Source organism: Vidua chalybeata, chromosome 16 (assembly GCF_026979565.1).
Source record: "Vidua chalybeata isolate OUT-0048 chromosome 16, bVidCha1 merged haplotype, whole genome shotgun sequence".
NCBI classification, from domain to species: Eukaryota; Metazoa; Chordata; class Aves; order Passeriformes; family Viduidae; genus Vidua; species Vidua chalybeata.
Window position 1 is genome coordinate 16,133,303 of NC_071545.1, and position 16,636 is coordinate 16,149,938.

General features: G+C 55.8%; 1 protein-coding gene across 1 annotated transcript; it reads right to left on the reverse strand.

Annotated features, from left to right (window-relative positions):
• Positions 1 to 1,562: 1,562 nt before the first annotated feature.
• SCNN1B (sodium channel epithelial 1 subunit beta) lies at positions 1,563 to 16,118 on the reverse strand. Its single transcript, XM_053958004.1, has 15 exons — positions 16,064 to 16,118; positions 13,704 to 13,908; positions 12,922 to 13,017; positions 11,337 to 11,655; positions 9,838 to 10,237; positions 9,054 to 9,247; positions 7,749 to 7,852; positions 7,163 to 7,326; positions 6,629 to 6,736; positions 4,824 to 4,941; positions 4,308 to 4,383; positions 4,064 to 4,121; positions 3,549 to 3,610; positions 3,099 to 3,174; positions 1,563 to 2,730 (listed from the first exon to the last, which is right to left on the reverse strand). Exons 4-15 carry the CDS (start codon positions 11,645 to 11,647, stop codon positions 2,371 to 2,373), a joined length of 2,031 nt encoding a protein of 676 aa, XP_053813979.1. The 5' UTR covers positions 11,648 to 11,655; positions 12,922 to 13,017; positions 13,704 to 13,908; positions 16,064 to 16,118; the 3' UTR covers positions 1,563 to 2,370.
• Positions 16,119 to 16,636: the final 518 nt, after the last annotated feature.

Consider the following 16,636-nt stretch of genomic DNA (forward strand, 5'->3'; position numbering starts at 1 on the left):
TCCTGGGAGACAATGGGGCAGAATATAGGGAGCTCCCAAAACTGGAATGGCAGCTGAGTCTCGAGCTGCTGCAGCTGGAAACCCCTTGCTCAGCTGGGCTCAGGCTGCTCTGGGTCCAGCTGGGACAGAGCTGGAGCCAAGCACTGGCGACACTTCCCACTTTTATGAGATGTCAGACACCTCGGTAAGCCAGCTGTGACTGGAATGGTGAGCTGTCCCTGTCCTGCAGGGAACACTCTGTTCCCTTCACTCCTGCTGTAAGGAGGGTGAAGCTCACCAGCCGTGCCTCTCCCACCCTTCCCCTGCCCCAGCACTGCTGGGGAGGTTTTGGGGCTGTTCCTTGTCTGCTGCTGTTGGCCTGGGCTGGCAGCCAGCTGGGGCTGAAGTCATGAGGACAGGGTGAGCAGCCTGGGACCTGCTGCCCATCCCAGGGACCTGTTGGTGAGCATGTGAGAGGAGATGCCCAGGTTCTTGCTGTCAGCATTCCCCATGTTTTAAGAACCGTGTGTTCTGGTTTCTCACTGTTTTATCCTTTGGAGGCCTTTGCCAAGGATGGCACTGCATGCAGTGGGTGTTGATTCAGGAGGGGAGGGTGTCAGGTCCTTGTTTCCCACTCAGCTGTGATTTGGGATCAAGTGCCATCACTTTACAAGAGCTCTCCTGTGGGAAAGGAGGCTGTGCTTGTGTGTTTGTGGTGCCCAGAGATGGAAACGTTCCTTTCAGGAGACAGGAGAAGTCCAGGACAGCTTGTAGGGGCTGGATTCCTCTGTCTTTACAGATGTTTTTGCTGCCTGTCGTGCACTGTTGGCACTCTGGTGGGTTTAGGGGCTCGCTGAGCTCAGGCTCTGCCTGGGTGGGGTGGTTCTGTACAGAGCAGTGTGTCTGGGGGCTGTTGGTCCTTCCCCCTTCAAATGAGAACCAGCTGGGGGAGAAAGGGCTGGGGCAGAGTGTGGACACGTTAAGGAGGTACTCCCTGACTCTGGATTCAGTGAATTTTGAACACAGAATTCTGTTGTGTGGGGCACAGTCAGCCGTGCTGGTGGCACCTCAGCTGTTAGATCGTCCCCCAGTTCCTCTGTCCTGCTGCTGGTGCTCATCAGCAACTGGGCCCAGCATTTCCAGCACTGCCCAGGGGCTGGAGGGACCCTGGGCACGCTCTGCCCCACAGCTCTGCCCCAGAGCAGCCTGTGCTTGGGGAGCTTGCCATGCAGAAGGATCCTGGACCCCCCTCTCTGCAGCCACCCCGCACCGGGCACCATGCCCAGAACATCGTGTTCTGGTTTAACCACAGGATTGTGCTTCCTCTTGAACTTTTGCAGAAGTACTTCAGTAAGGCCGGTCCTGGTGGGTTGTGATGGGTTCCTGGGAAAGCTCCTGGGGGCCAGAACCAGCTGGGACAGGTGACCTCACTGCCCACTCAGCTCAGCCCCTCAGGGACCAACAGAGGCCCCGGCTGCCCTCATGTCAGGCTGAGCACCCTGTGTTCTCCTTGCAAGCCACTGCCATCAACCTCATGCCAGCACTGGACTACCCCCACTGCCAGCAGGGAAGATAAAGGCAACTTTTAAATCAACTTTTTATTATTGCAAGAATGATAATTAAACAGGCTGGTGCTTCCTCCCACCCGAGTCTCAGTGGAGTCGCGTTCCTGGCACACACCAGTGGCTGTGTCCATCTGCACCATGAGTGGTACAAACCCTGGGCAGCAGCACAACAGGGCCCCCAGGGGCTCCAGCAGTGAAGGGAGAGCTCAGTTTCCATTGTAGTTGTTTGGGAATGGAAATTCTGCAGACTCAGAGGTCAGAGGTAGCTTTGGTCCCATCCCAAGGCTCTGCTCCATGGTATGGCACAGCCGTGCCACATCTCTGCAGCCAAGAGCACTGGAGAAGGGGATGGGATGAGACAGTCTTTAAGGTCCCTTCCAACACAAACTCTTCTAGGGTTCTGTGATCTACCAGGCCACGGCCTTGCATCCACTGTCAGGATGTCCTGTCCTCTCCTCTCCCTGCCCCCACCCTGCTCTGCTCACTGGGAATTGCTTCCCACCCACCTGGTGACGAGAAACAGTGACATGATTTTACAGCAATACTGATGTACACAAGCTCTCCACACTGAAGCCAAAGCCTGACTGTGAGGTTTATTGCAGGGTTTATTAGGCAGAGCTTCCTCCCAGAGATCAGTCATAGGACAGGACAGCTTGGGCTTTTACTTTCCTCTGAATTTGGACAGATAGACAGCTGCTCAGCAAGTGCCCAGCCCAGCGGTGGCCAGCAGGAGCTGACAGGACCCTGTGGTCACTCGGTGGCCGGCAGGAGCTGCCAGGACCCTGTGGTCACTCGGTGGCCGGCAGGAGCTGCCAGGACCCTGTGGTCACTCGGTGTCCGTGCCGCTGTCGGGGCCGAGGGTGGCCAGGGGCTGCACGCGCAGGGAGTCGTAGTTGGGCGGGGGCGTGCCGGGCTCGGGGGGCAGCGCCTCGGCCCTGGGCACGGCCCCCACGGCCTCGTGCTGGAAGCCCAGGTTGGTGTGAGCCTCCACCAGCTGCGACACCGTCGGGGGCGCGTCCGGGTACCGCGCCCGCCTCTGCTTCAGGCCTTTGCACCAGCTGATCACGTTGATGATGGTGATCCAGAGCGAGTCGATGATGATCTCCCCAAACTCAATGAGGCACAGCACCGAGCCCCCCATCCAGAACCCAAACTGGCCTCCCAGGCTCGACAGCAGCCAAACGATCTGTGGGAGGAGAGTGGAGCGAGCTGAGAAGTGGAGCCCCTCAGCTGTGCCCCGCCCCGATCCATCCCCCGTGTGCCCTGCTGCTGATGGGGTGATGCCCCTGCACCTGGGACCTGCCTGCTGGGCCCCTCCTGTGCTGTGGGTCCCTCGAGCAGGGCTGGGACGGGGACGGGAGGTGGAGTGGGGGAAGGAATTGAGGGCTGTGAGCCACCAGGCAGAGGTGGCTTCATCCACTTCATTACAGCAGGTGTGCCAAAAAGCAGCCTCGAGGGACGTGACAGACTGGCCCCCAGGGCACTGAGCCCTGCCCGTCCCAGCCGGCCGGCTCCTGTGCCTGCCCTGCCAGGAGGGCTGGGATGGGCACTCACCGTGGTGGCAGCTGACTCCGAGATGGTGCGGTAGTTGTACTCCTGGAAGTAAATGTTCAGCTTGATGATCCCATTCCTGTGAAGAACAAAACCCACCCCAGTGAGGAGCTGGCTCTCAATGTCCTGCACCTCTGCTCCAGCCTGAGGGTGGGACGGAGAGACACCAAGACATCAGTATGAAGTGACAAACGTTACGACATTGGAGCTCTCCTTAATGCTGGTTTTACTTTACACTGAGTTTGACTGACGCAGTTTGCAGCTCTGGAGAGCAGAGGACATGCATGAAGTGCCTTTTGGATCTGCTTTTCGTGTGCCCCAGCTGAACAGGCTGCAAACCTCGTCCTCCCTGCGCATTCGCACCCGCGTGCGCTGGCCCAGCGCCAAGGCTCGTGTCAGGCTGATGTTAACAGGCTCAGCAGAGGAGATAAAGTGGTTGTTCCTTTCACTCACCTGTCCAGAGTCACATTTGTTGACATATCCCTTTCATAAGACAGAATATGGAAAATCCAGTCCTAGGGAAACAAAATCTGTTCAGAAGGAGTAGAGGCACCCAGTGCTCCCGAAGAGCACGAGCCCTGCGGGTGCTGTGCCCCGTCCCAGGCAGCCCTGGCCCCGTGTGCAGGTGGAGGGGGACGCTGTGGACCTGAGCAGGGCAGCTCTGCCTCAGCAGGGCAGTGGGTGCTCCTTCCCTGTCCTGTGGGGAGCCCCCTGCCCTGTGTGGGCACGGGGTGTGGAAGGTGGGCTCAGCCTTGGGCTGACACGGGCACTGGGACAGAACCCCGGGAGGGAGGAGCCGCTGTGGGGGTCCCTCCTCCTCCTCACGCCCTGGGGCTGCTGCTGGTCTGCGTGTGGAAAACATGGAGTTTAGCAGAGGTGCTTTGGCCTGGACACCAGCTCTGACACAGCCAGCGTCCACGTGCCTGGGAGCCACCGGTGTCTGTTACAGGCCAAGGAGTCAGGGTTACCTCAGAGGCTTCTGATGGCCAGTCCGCCATGGAGATGGTCATTTTGTACTGCGTGTCGCTGGAGCGAAGAGGGAGAGCGTTAGTACGGAGATTTCCCCTCCTCTGAAGTCTCTGGAACTTCAGTTCTCACACAGCAAACCAGCCCCGCAGGGTTCGCTGCCCTTTTAGGAAAGCCAGGACTGATGGGAGTCAAAGTGAAGGATCCCTCCACCTCCACAGATCCAGATCAGGCTCAGGTACTCACTTGCAGGTTTCTTTACAGGAGTCAATGCAGATCTGACGCTGTTTTATGCTGGATCTCAGAGAGGAATAGCAATATGCTGTTTGGTGAAAACAAAATTAAAGTATCTGTTTAGATAAGGACCCAGTTACTGACCTATATCAGTTTCATTTATCAAAATAAATATTAGGTATGACCATTCTGCACAGATTTGCCATCTTCCCTTTCAACTTTCCTTTCCTTGAGAACTTGGGCAAAACACTCAGACAATTTACTAATAAATTAAAAATAAACCATCAGTGACAGTTCTTAGAGAGCCAGTTTGCCCAGGCTTGGTGTTTTTGGCACAGCCCTGGGCTCTTCCAGCACAGAGTGTTCTCTCTCTTTGGTGCCCAAGGGCTCCCCCAGCCCACAGCCCAGACAAATCTGGCCCCTTCTCCCCAGCACTGGCCCAGGTGGCCACGTCCCATAGGGAGCAGCCGTGCAGGAGCTGCAGGGACAGCAGCAGAGCTCGGCCCCAGAGCCCCCAGCAGCTCTTACCCCAGCCTGGGTTGTCCTCGTTATTGCAGTAATTCACCCCTTCAGGTACAGGGAACATGTAGTGCCCACAGCCACAGATCTCCACCATGTGGGTTTGGAAGCAGGAGCGCAGGCAGGCCTGGGGAGGGAAGAGGGGTGCTCAGCCTTGGGCTGGGCCCTCGGGAGCTCCGTGCTGCTGGGCTGGCAGCGGCCCCGAGAGCCCCTCTGCCCCCAGGAATTCCCTCCCTCTTGCACTGAACAGGAGATCTTGGGGCTGCAGGCAGAGAGGGAAGAAGGTGCAGAGGAAGTGGGGGCTGCCAGAGCCTGTCCCTGCCCAGAACCTCTTCCAGCCTTGCTGGGCACTGGAGTTTTTAAAGCCACCCATGGGAGCTGGCCCTGGGTGAGACCTCGTGGGAGACAGAGGGAGCTCAGCACCCGCTCCCAGTCACACAAGAAACTGCTCATTTCTCCATTATTTTAGAGCTTCACAGAAGTAATAGTCAAGCTTCCAAAAGGGAATACAAATGTTCTCTTCCACCACAGACATGGCTGTGCTCTCGAGGCTTTACACAACACTGACAAAGGGCCAGGAATTTCCAAATCCTTCAACATAAAGAGCAGAAGTGAATGATCTTTGTGTAGGTGCTGCTCTCCTGGGGAGGATTGTGGCTGCAGCTCCAGCTGCAGCACTGCCATTAGCTTGGTGAGGTGTGAAATTCATCACCCGAGACTGGAGTGGGATTCTGCATGAGGCAGCACAAAGCAATAGCAAAGTCTATGAGAAGATAATTAAATTTAACAGTTGTGGGAAGGACAAGCAGAGAATTTCTGTGTGATAGGAAAGGTCCACAGAGTGCAGAGCAGTCAGGCAGGGATGGAAGAGCCTGGTTTTGCTGAGAGGGCTCTGAAGTGGCGTTACATGGGCACAGCACTCCGTCAGCGTTTGCACTTCTAGGGAATAATGCAATCCTGCCAAGTGTTTGCTTAAACCTTATACAAGCATCTTTAAAAGCTGGGTAAAGTGGTCCAGTTGTTATTATATTATATAAAGGTAGAAATATAAAACCACTGCCAGCCCAGAGCCCTGCTGATCTCCAGGTGCATCTGTGAATCACCCCAAATGCTTTGGGTGTTTCCCTTATTATCACATCGCACCCTCGAGAGCTGCTTCTCCCTCCAGTACAGCCTGTTACAAATTAACCTGTGCTTAGTGTTGGCACTCGAATTTTCCACAGATGCAAAGTTTACTGACACTCAACTTGCTCATCCAATTTTCAGAGTGATAAAGAAGCAAAAGGCTGTTTCTCTTCCTGTACAAACCAGCTGCATCTTCAGGGTGAAAAATTACTTAACTCCCCCAAAGAGAAAAAAGTTACAGATCACAGGAGTGTTCAGAGGGAGACTCTCTCCTTTGTATTCATCTCCTGTCAGGGGTAAAATCACTTGTGTACACAAAACACGAGCTCCTGAGAAGTGTCACTTTGACATTGTCTCAGCAGAAGTTTCCCAGAGCCTCAGTGACTGTTCCTACAGAACCATGTGGGGCTTAGACCAGATATTAGGAAAAATTTTTCATGGAAAGGGTTGTAAAGCATTTGAGCAGGCTGCCCAGGGCAGTGGTGAAGTCACCATCCCTGGAAGTGTTCAAAAACCATGTGATGTGGCACTTGAGGACATGGTTTATAGTGGTGGTGCTGTGTTGATACTTGGATTTGATGATCTTGAAAGATTTTATGATTCCCCAGTACCCTGCATGACAGACAAAGATTTAACTGCTCTGAGGATTTTTCCTAGAGAGTGTTGTTTGATTTAGAAGGCCGTTTTACCTGAATGGAGTAGGAGGTGTTGTACTGGCTGTAGAGGTTTTTGACCGGGACGTCGGAGCCGTTCACGGTGCAGTCGCTGTAGGGATAACCCATCCGCTCCAGCTCATCCTGGAAAGAAACCCAAACACCAGACTGCTCACCCTGCTCCACAGGTCCCTGTGCCCATTTCCCAGAGGCTCTGTAATTCTGTGCTGCCCACTGGCTTTGCTAAAAATGAAGAGTCAGCGGTGGCAGAGCTGAGGAGGCTGCAGCCCCTGCCCTGGGTGGGTCCAGCCAGGTGAGGCTGTTCAGGGCCCTCTGACACGCTGGAGAAAGAGACAACCACGACCTGAGCCCAGTACTCCGGCCTCAATAAAGCACTTTGCCAGGACAGTTACATAAAATCCTCCATAAAGCGCTCCAGCCCCTGACAGGTGTGTACCTTGCCTCCTTTGGTTTGAGCCAGTTCAGCCAAGACTTAAAGCAAACTTGGTTTTGGTCCCATCAGATAACATTATTCTCAGACAATCTGCTCCCGAGGAATGCCACACATACCACCAGCACTCCAATGGAGGTTTCTGTCCCAGCCATGGCGTAGATGCCCTGATCCTTGAGGAAGGGGAAGCTCTTCTGTTGGTGCAGCATGAGCCTGGCCCCAGCAGCAGAGGACAGGTAGGGAATGTAGTCCTGCTGGCTGATGTCCAGAATCAGCTTCAGCCCTGGGACACCAGACAAAACACTCACAACAGGAATTGTATTGGAAGGTGAGGCTTGGGGAAAGAAGGGAGTCTATTTTCTTCTCCCTGTTCCTTGGGATGAGCCAGGGTCTGGCTGCCATGGCAGCCTGACCTGTGCAGGAACACTTATGGTGGTGAACAGCTGGGAACAGTCAGGTGCTGCCTCAGATATTTCAAATATCCAGAGGATGCCCCTCTGCTACGTGTCTGTAGTCACTTTTTTCTCTGTGGCACATTTTCCTTTTGGGGCTCATCCCCTTCTGGAAAGGCTCTGTCCCCTGTTGCAGTGCTCCAGTGACAGAGGAATCATAAATCTGCCCTGAGTGACAGAAATGGGCTCCAAGAGACAGAGCCCTCACGTCTGCCCCTCCAGCCCCCTCCTCCACCACAGAGTGCTCCCTTACCGAACTCAGCCCCGGGGTTGGAAGAGTTGAGAGCCTCTTCATCCATGCCCCAGTTAAAGATGTAGCAGTTACCATGGTCTGGGTGGTAGATTTGGGTGAAATTCCTGGAAGAATCATACACAGAAAACCGTGACTCTCGGGAGGACTAAAGGGGTGTGACATGAAGCAGAAGGTGGGCCCAGCTGTGCTCCCATTGCCTCATCTGCTGAACACCTGCAAAGGTGTTCCTATCAGCACAGGGACTACAGCTGATAACACTTCAATCCATCTGGTTTTGAAAAAAAGGCAAGGCAAGGTACAGGTGTGTGCTGGGACATGGCCCTGGGGACAGCGCTCAGTTGGATGGAGAGGAACATTTGTCACACAGGTGAGAGGACACTTGCTCAGTCTGGGCTGTGGTTACAGGTCTGGGCTGGCATTATGGCTCGTGCTTTGATGACAGTTCTTGATCGCCCTTGCTGCAGAAGGGACAGGGCTCCCCACAGCCTGGGGTGCTGCTGTGTGCTCCCCTGTGGTATTCACATGCCCTCTGAACAGAGAGAGACTTGGCTTCCTCGGGATTTCTCCTGAGAGAAGCTGTGAGAGAAGCAGAGAAAAGAGAATGAAAACAATTCTTATCTTATTCGCTGCTCCTGTTTGTGCCCATGTGGAATGTGTTCTGGAGATTGTGTACCCAAGGTGATTGCTTGATTGGATTCTGGTGGTGGTGTTTTGGATTCATGGACCAATTGGATCCACGTGTGTGTCAGGACTCTCAGGAGAGTCACGGGTTTTCTAGTTAGTTAGTGATAGTTCTTGTTATTGTAATATAGTTATAGTATAATATAGTTTAATAAAATAATTAATTAGCCTTCTGAAATCATTGGAGTTTAGACATCATTCCTCCCGCATGGGAGATCCCAGCACCGATACTCCCCTGCCTCAGCACTGCAGATGGGAGCTTGGGATTCATAGGAAACAAAGTTGGCTAAAATGCATTTCTCAGAGCCTTGTGCAAAAGGAGGGGGGCTGTACCTGGGGGCCGTGCTGCTGACTCAGCACCTGGTTATCACTGCATAGCCTGGGTGCTGCTGGTCTTGATACGTCATGAGCAAAACAGCCCATCCAAACCTCTAACTCAACCAGCACTGTTCCAAAAGAACACATTTCAGGATTACATCCAGAAAACCTCTGGGAAGTGTTGTCAGAGCTGAGAATCAGCAGCAATCTCATTAGTAGCTGATATATACCTTAAAAAGAGAAAGGAACCCGCATGCTGTTCATTCCTGCAGGGACAAAAGGAGCAGGGAGCTCGTGTGCACCTACTTGTAGTTGCAGGGTTCAGCCCCGTAGAGACAGGCCAGGATCATGTCCTCTGCCTGGTAGCCCATCCTGATCTTCTCGTGCAGCGGGACCTTGGAGAGGATGGAGGTGGACTGCAGGATGTACCACTCGGTCACCGCCTGCGCCGCGCTGCTGAAGTTGCGGTACGTGCAGTTGTCAGAGCCCTGATGGCTGCACTGGGGACACAGAGCAGGCAGCCCTGAGCCCCCGGGGGCACGGCAGGGCCACGGCGTGACCCCCTCCCTGTGCTCACCCGGATGCCAGCCCTGCCTGCAGCACCAGGCACTGAGAGGTTCAGCCTGAGGGAGCCACAGGCTGCTGTCACACCGAGCTGGCTGTCACACCGAGCTGGCTGTCATTACAGGGTCCTTCCCCAGGGACATTTCCCAGCTGGGCAGGTTATACATCATCCCCAGGGTGACCCCACAAGGGGTGAGGGGTTCCAGGTCCACCTTGTGCCTCTGCACTGCTGACTGCAGCAGGAAAGGGATGGGGCAGCAGCCACAGCCTCTCCCTGGCATTTTGGGTGTCTGGCCCAAGGAAGGGGTGAAGGTGTCTGGGAGCCTGCAGGGACCATCCTGGCTCTGTCCTGAGCCCAGCCTGCAGCAGGGCTGGGTCTGGGCACAGGCAGTCCCCAGACCTGGCACAGCCAGACCAGAGCCCCAGGGCAGAGTGGCCATGGGGAGGACACAGATCTCCCCGCCGCATCCTGGCCAAGGCACCCATCCCTCACCTCTGCCCACTGCCACTTTGGGACCCCTCTCACCAGCTTCACTGCCAGCTTGTACTTCTTCTCTTCCGGCGTGGTGTTGGTTGGGGCAGGTGCAGCAGTGGTTTGGTTCCCCTCAGTGGTTTCGTTGTCCATGGTTTTGTTGCCCCCAGAGAGCTGGTGGCCCCCAGCAGTGTCACTGCTCACACTGGTTCTGTTGTCCATGGCAGTTTCGCTGCCTGCAGCAGTCTGGTTGGTCTCAAAGATGTCCAGGATGATGGGATTGTCTTTGTCGTGCTCGTCGATGAGGACCAGGGGGATCTGGTTCCAGAGCTCCAGGTCGAGTGGCAGGGACACGTTCTCGCTGCTGTTGCCTGGTGTGGGCTGCAGGATCCTCTCCAGCGCCGCCTCAATGAGCCTGTCCAGCTCCTTCAGCAGGGGCTTCACCTCCGAGTACCTGCGGGACAGGGAGCTGGGACCAGCCAGTGCCATGGCTGGGGACACGTGGCAGCTCACCTGCCACGCTGCTGGCTTGGACCTTCCTGGGGTCCTCAGAGTGCTGCCTACATTTACTGGGGGACAACGGGAGCCTCCATGCAGAGCACGGGCAGCTCGGACACTGGTGTCCCAGCTGGCAGAAGGGCAGTGGGAGGATAAACAGGGAGTGCTGCAGGGCTGAATACACCAGTGCTGGGCCACATGGGTTCTAGTTCAGCAATTCACTACAGTTTACACAAAACACCTCTAGCAAATGGAGGAAAAACTACCCCTAAGCAATTCCTGTGTTGGCTGAGAGCGTCTTGCCTTGGGCTACACTCTTGTATGGATTTAAAACAACTATAAATTTAAAGCATCTCTAATGAAAATCAGTGACTCTTTTGAAATCACAATTCAGTTCTGTCTCTGTGGTTCCTGGCAGACAGGACTGTGGAACCAGCCCTTAGTGACTGGAGTATGAGCAATGGGAAGAACGCTCACCATGAGGAAGGGGAAGGAAGGAAATTGTGGGGAAAGATGGAACGACTGATTCTGGCTGGGAAAGGTGAGCTGAATTTGGTTCTTTTACGAGCTGAGGAAAGTTTGCAGGGAGGTAAAAACCTTCATTAGATTGACTGATATGGTGCAGAAACTGTGTTAGGAAGAAACTCTTCCCCATGAGGGTAGGGAGGCTCTTGCACAGGGTGCCCAGAGCAGCTGTGGCTGCCCCTGGGTCCCTGGAAGTGTCCCAGGCCAGGCTGGACAGGGCTTGGAGCAGCCTGGGACAGTGGGAGGCGTCCCTGCCCATGGCAGGGGGTGAGATGAGATGAAGGTCCCTTCCCAACCCAAACTGTTCTGGGATACTGTGAAGCCCAGGAGAACTTGCAGGCAGATGAACCCTCCTCTGGCCCTGAGCCATTCATCCTCACATTGTTCTTCATTTGGTGTTAGGGCCACCTGGTGACTCCATTGATGCTCCTAACGTGATGTGTCAGACAGGAACCTCACAGTACCTCACACTGGCAATGCTTCTGAGGGGTTAGGGCACACACGGGGAAACTGGGAGAAGAAAAACTTACTTGAAGGGGTTGGCATTGCAGATGGTGACTGCAGGGAACTTCATGGTCTTAAAGCCAATGGAGAGAGACGAGGTGACATTGTAGGAGAGGTAGGTGTTGATGAGGATGCCCCACTGCCAGAACACCAGGGATGCAAAGAGCAACGTTAGGAAGAACCAGATTAATTTCTTCTTTGGCCCCTCCTTGATGATGCGCTTGGGGCCGTGGGTGTTGGTGTTGTCGCAGTACCAGACCAGCAGCTCCTTGTAGGTGTAACCAGGGCCCTTCTGCAGGCGATGCAGCGCCCGCACCAGGTACTTCTTCAGGTTCATGCTGCTGCCTGTGAGCAGGAGAAAACACCCCAAACCAGCTGTGAGGAGGAGCAGGGCTGTGCCTCACCAGGTGCTGTCAGCACAGCAGGAGTGGGACGGTCACTGCCATGGCACGGCCGTGGCTTGTGACCCAGGAAAAACTCAGATGTTCTGCAGGGTCGTGCCATGGCAGCCACATGGCACCCAGCCTCCTGGGGGGACACAGGAGAGCTCTGGGACTGGCAGCTCCAAAGGTGGGGAATGCTTTTGTCACATTTTGGGTTCTTGCTGGCCCCACCGGAGCTGAGTGGCTGGGACCTGCGGGACGTGGCCGTGCCTGGTGGCTCCCGAGCATGGCCAAGGCCCTGCAGTGTGGCAGAGCCTGCCCAGGAGCTGCTCAGGGGCTGGGAATGCTGTGTGCACACCGATACAGCTGGAATGCTGTCCCAGCCTCAGCCAACACTAGATGGACCAAGCAGTACACGCAGGAGTGGCTTGGGCAGAGCTCAGGCTCACAGCGTTCAGGGTTCAACCTCACATGGAGCCTGAGACAATTTTTCCTTAAAGTAAGAAGTATTAGAGCACATGCAGCTTTCAGAGGGACAGAAGAAGAGGAACTGGAAGCAGCAGCACCTTTCCCAGGACCAGGAATGCTGTCCAGGGCTGCTGCCCGCTGGAGGAGGGACACCAGATTGGTTCTTTCCACCAAATTCCTTTGTCTGTCAGATATTATCAGTATGGCCCCCCCACTCCCCCGCTCTGGTGAAGGATGCTGCATACTTGGCATTCATTTTGTGAGTAAATAGAACATTTTGTGCTGCTATTTTAAGGTTAGAAACTGTGTTACTAAATCTTAACATCCTGAGGCAAGATTTCAAAAAGAACCTGAGGCAGCCACTCAGAACATTTGTCAGATTTAAGCTGCAGGAGAGCAGAGTTAAAGATTAATGCTGGGACTGGGCCCCATCCTGGGAGGAAGAGTGCTGGAATAATGCAGCAATAGTTCACTAAGGAGCAGCACTCGGCAGGGCAGGATGAGAGTGACACAGCATTACTTCCAGGTGAGCAAAGAAGGCAGCAGAGGTGTGCACGGGCCCTGGGGAGTGAAAGGAGGTGGATTCTTCATACTTTTCAAAAATAAAAAAGGTGATACTGATTCCTTGATCTGCTGGTCAGATCTGCAAGCTCTCCTGAGTAGCACACAGAGAGTTTGGTAACAGTATAAACCCAACAGGTTTTGAAGCCTCGCTCCATGACACAAAGAGAGGTGATGGTTTTCACTGCATGCCTCTTACCTGTGATGTTAGATGTAGGTGATCCCCTGTGGGAGAGGACTTTGGGAAGAACAAATTCCAGCTGCTTCCTCTAAGATCCGAGGGCAGGCTCTACTCCTATAGAAAAAGATTTTGCTCTCCAAGGAACTCGTGTCCTGGGATTTGGGCCCCCTGGACTCCCAACCTCACCCTCTCATCCTCCACGACCTTGTGCCACTGAGGTTCCTCCTGCCTGGGGGTGGTTAGCTCATGGCAGGAGCACACCTTGCACCAGAGCCTGGCTGGGTTTTGGGCAGATACCAGGAGAGAGGGAGCAGTGGCTGAGCCACGAGGTGCTGCCCGGCCCCGCGGGGTGAGCCCAGCCCAGCCCTGCCCGGGGCACAGCAAGGGCAGCCTTGGCTTTACAGAACCCAATCCTCACAGCTCATTGAAACCTGGGCATTGAAACCAGCGAGGCAGACGAGGAAATATCTTCTGCCTTTTAAGAACTCCAATAAAAGATTTAGATTAGATTGCAATTTCCAGCCCCTGCCCGGTGTGGGGCAGGATCCTGCCTGGCTGGTGCTGGCCAGCTGCGTGCCCTCGGCTGTCCCTGCTCTCACCAACCACTGGCTCCTGCCACAGGGAGACCCCACTTGTGTGCCAGTCTTTGTGGGTCACTCACCAACCTGCCAGTGCTGGGAGAAATGATTCCTTTTTGTATGGGATAAAAGAAATGGCAAGAAGCAAAAGCTGCATTTGAATATGCCTGGATGACTTTTTTTTTGCGATGTATATTCTCATTTGAACAGTTTTCTTCTTACCTTTATTTCCAAACAGGTTTCCAAGCAGGCTTCTTCCTCGCTGACAGCTGGAAGCTGCCCGGGTGAGCCCCAAGGCCCTGTTATGGGGGCTCCTCCCTGGCACAGTGCTCAGAGCTCGGGGGCCAGAGCTGCTCGGGGCAGGGTTGGTGCCAGGTTTGGTGCCAGCCTGGAGTGGGTCCAGCTCTGCCCCATCAGCGGGCTGCACCTGAGCACAGAGGTGACAAATGAGGGGTGTAAGGACCCACTCTCCATCCGTGCACTGACAGCTGTGTCCCCTTCCCACAGCCCCTGCAGAGCGAGGAAGAGGAGCAGTGATGGAGCTGAGCAGGGCTGGGGGCACAGAGGTGCCACCCCCTCGGCAGACACGCAGCTCTGAACCCTTTGCAGGTGGCTCTGGGCAGGCAGCACTGCTTTACACCTGTGCTCTGCTCCGGGCTGCCCTGGCCACAGCAGGGTCATCTGAACTGGCTGACCCCAGGGCTGTGAGACCTGTGTGTGACCACAGGGTGCCATGGCCCCTCTCCTGGCAGCACGTGCATCCCTGTGATGACCAAAGCCGTCCTAAGAGAAACCTGCTCCTGGTTCCAGTGGGGTTTCTCTGTGCTGTGGACGTGTCCTCCTGTCCCAGCAGCTGAGTCCAGCCCTGCCTCATCCCAGCATCACCCTGGCTGAAACTCCTCCACCTCACAGTGACATCAGACTCCCACATTACGAAATGATCCTGTTGACTCTGTCGAATCTCCTCTGGGGTTTTCCTAGGGCAATTGCCACTTGAAGGAAATAAAGTCATGAGCAAAACTTGGCCCACTCCTGGAAGCTCCAGGGTCAGATATGGGCTGCAAAACCACGCTGACACTACCGGCCAATGACACTGTGATTGCTCAGCACTTTCTCTCCTGGGACACACCAGTCACTCCTCTTTGATGACCAGCTGCTCATCTGCCATCTCCCCTGAACCCTGAGGGAGAAGCCTAGTTTTCCTAAATGAGACATCTATACTCTCTAGTGGTATTTCTGCAAATTAGAGGAATTTCCTTTATGACCTCACAAGTTTACAGGCTGGCAGTTTGAAAAGTGGAGCAGCCACGTGTCAGTGAGCAAGGAAAGCCTGTCTCAAGGTGGGGTCAGAGCTCCCAGCAGATGCTCTGTGCTGCTGGGGCTGTGCAGGGACAGTGGCCAGGGCACTCAGTGCCAGCTCCAGCGCCCACGGCTCCAACCCACGCAGGCGCCTCCGGGTCTCCGGGCCAGCGGGCAGCACTCAGGAGTATTTACAGTCTGGGAGCTCAGATAGCACTGGCCTGACTGTGCCGTGTGCCAGGCACTCTGCTCCTGCTCCCCTGCCCAGCCCTGAGCTCCCCTCTGCTCTGGGACAGGCTGGGACAGCTGGGGCTGCTCACCTGGAGAGGAGAAGGCTCCAGGCAGAGCTCAGAGCCCCTGCCAGGGCCTGAAGGGGCTCCAGGAGAGCTGGAGAGGGACTGGGGACAAGGCCTGGAGGGACAAGGGCAACAAGGGGGAATAGCTTCCCACTACCAGAGGGCAGGGATGGATGGGATATTGGAAAGAAATCCTTCCCTGGGAGGGTGGGGAGGTCCTGGCACAGGGTGCCCAGGGCTTGGAGCAGCCTGAGGTAGTGGAAGGTGTCCCTGCCCAGGGCAGGGAGTGAAATGAGGTGGACTTGAAGGTCCCTTCCAACTCAAACCAATCCATGATCCTGTGGTTCCCATGATGTCCCTCTCTCTCTTTCTCTCTCGTGGACAATCACAAGCCGTGCTCCTCATGGCCAGTCAGGTCACATTGCTGAATTCCCTTTGCTGCTTGGGCAAGGACCGGTGGGAACCCCGGACAGCAAGAGGAGCAAACCCCCACCACCAGCAACCCCATCCCCTGGGATGCTGCGAGCACACTCTGCCTCACTGGGAGCACCATCCTGGGGGAGATGGCACAATTCCAGTACCAAACCAAACACCAAACTACTCCAGGCAGATGCGGTTTGCTCCCATTCTCTTTTATCAGGGAGATTAAAGGAAACCCCTGTGTAAATAAAGGTTAAATCCGAATTACTACCCCTTGCTGCACGCCGGGAACACCCCAAATCCCTGCCCGGCACGAAAACCTGCCCCGCTGCTGCAAAACCAGGCAGAGGCCGGGTGACCTCAGGTGTGTGGCAGGGTAAAAGACACCACCACCAGTCCCGTCGAGCCGGTCCCTGCGGCCCGAGGCGCTGCCCAGGGATGCCCGAGGGCGCTGAGAGATGCCCGCGGGCATCCCTCGGCAGCGTCTCGGGGCCGAAGGCACCGGCCAGCACCGACCCCGCACAGCCTCTCCCGGCCCCCCCCCCCCCGGCCCCCGGTGCCCCGTACCTGCCGCCCGTGCGGCTCCGGCAGCGCTCCCCGCCGAGACCGGCACCGGCGCCGCCGCCTCCCGGCCCGCCCCGGCCCGCCCCGGCGGCACGGCCGGGCCCGCCTCCTGCTGCCGGCAGTCCCTCCCGCCTTGGTCCCGGTCCCTTGGAATGTTACTTCGATTTCCTCCTAGCGCATCCCAAGGAATGGCACCTGATTCTGCTGCTGCCGCTCCCGCCAGGTCAAGATCGCCTAACACAGCCTGGGATCAGTGACACAAACCTCACGGAGTTACTTGGCAGGAAGGGAGCTTAGGAACATAGAATCCTGGCATGGCTTGGGTTGGAAGGGACCTCAAAGCTCACCCAGTTCCACCCCTGCCATGGCAGGGACACCTTCCACCGTCCCAGGCTGCTCCCAGCCCTGTCCAGCCTGGCCTGGGACATTTCCAGGGATCCAGGGGCAGCCACGGCTGCTCTGGGCACCTGTGCCAGGGCCTGCCCACCCTCCCAGGGAAGGATTTCTTTCCAATATCCCATCCATCCCTGCCCTCTGGCAGTGGGAAGCCATTCCCCCTTGTCCCATCACCTCACT

Excerpts from the sequence above, each read along its gene's own strand:
- SCNN1B (XM_053958004.1), bottom strand. The coding sequence starts at position 11,647 with ATGAACCTGAAGAAGTACCTGGTGCGGGCGCTGCATCGCCTGCAGAAG. Across the intron at positions 4,942-6,628 it reads ACACCTCCTACTCCATTCAG|GCCTGCCTGCGCTCCTGCTT; the intron begins GTAAAACGGCCT and ends TTCCCTCCCCAG. Across the intron at positions 3,175-3,548 it reads ACAAATGTGACTCTGGACAG|GAATGGGATCATCAAGCTGA; the intron begins GTGAGTGAAAGG and ends TGTTCTTCACAG.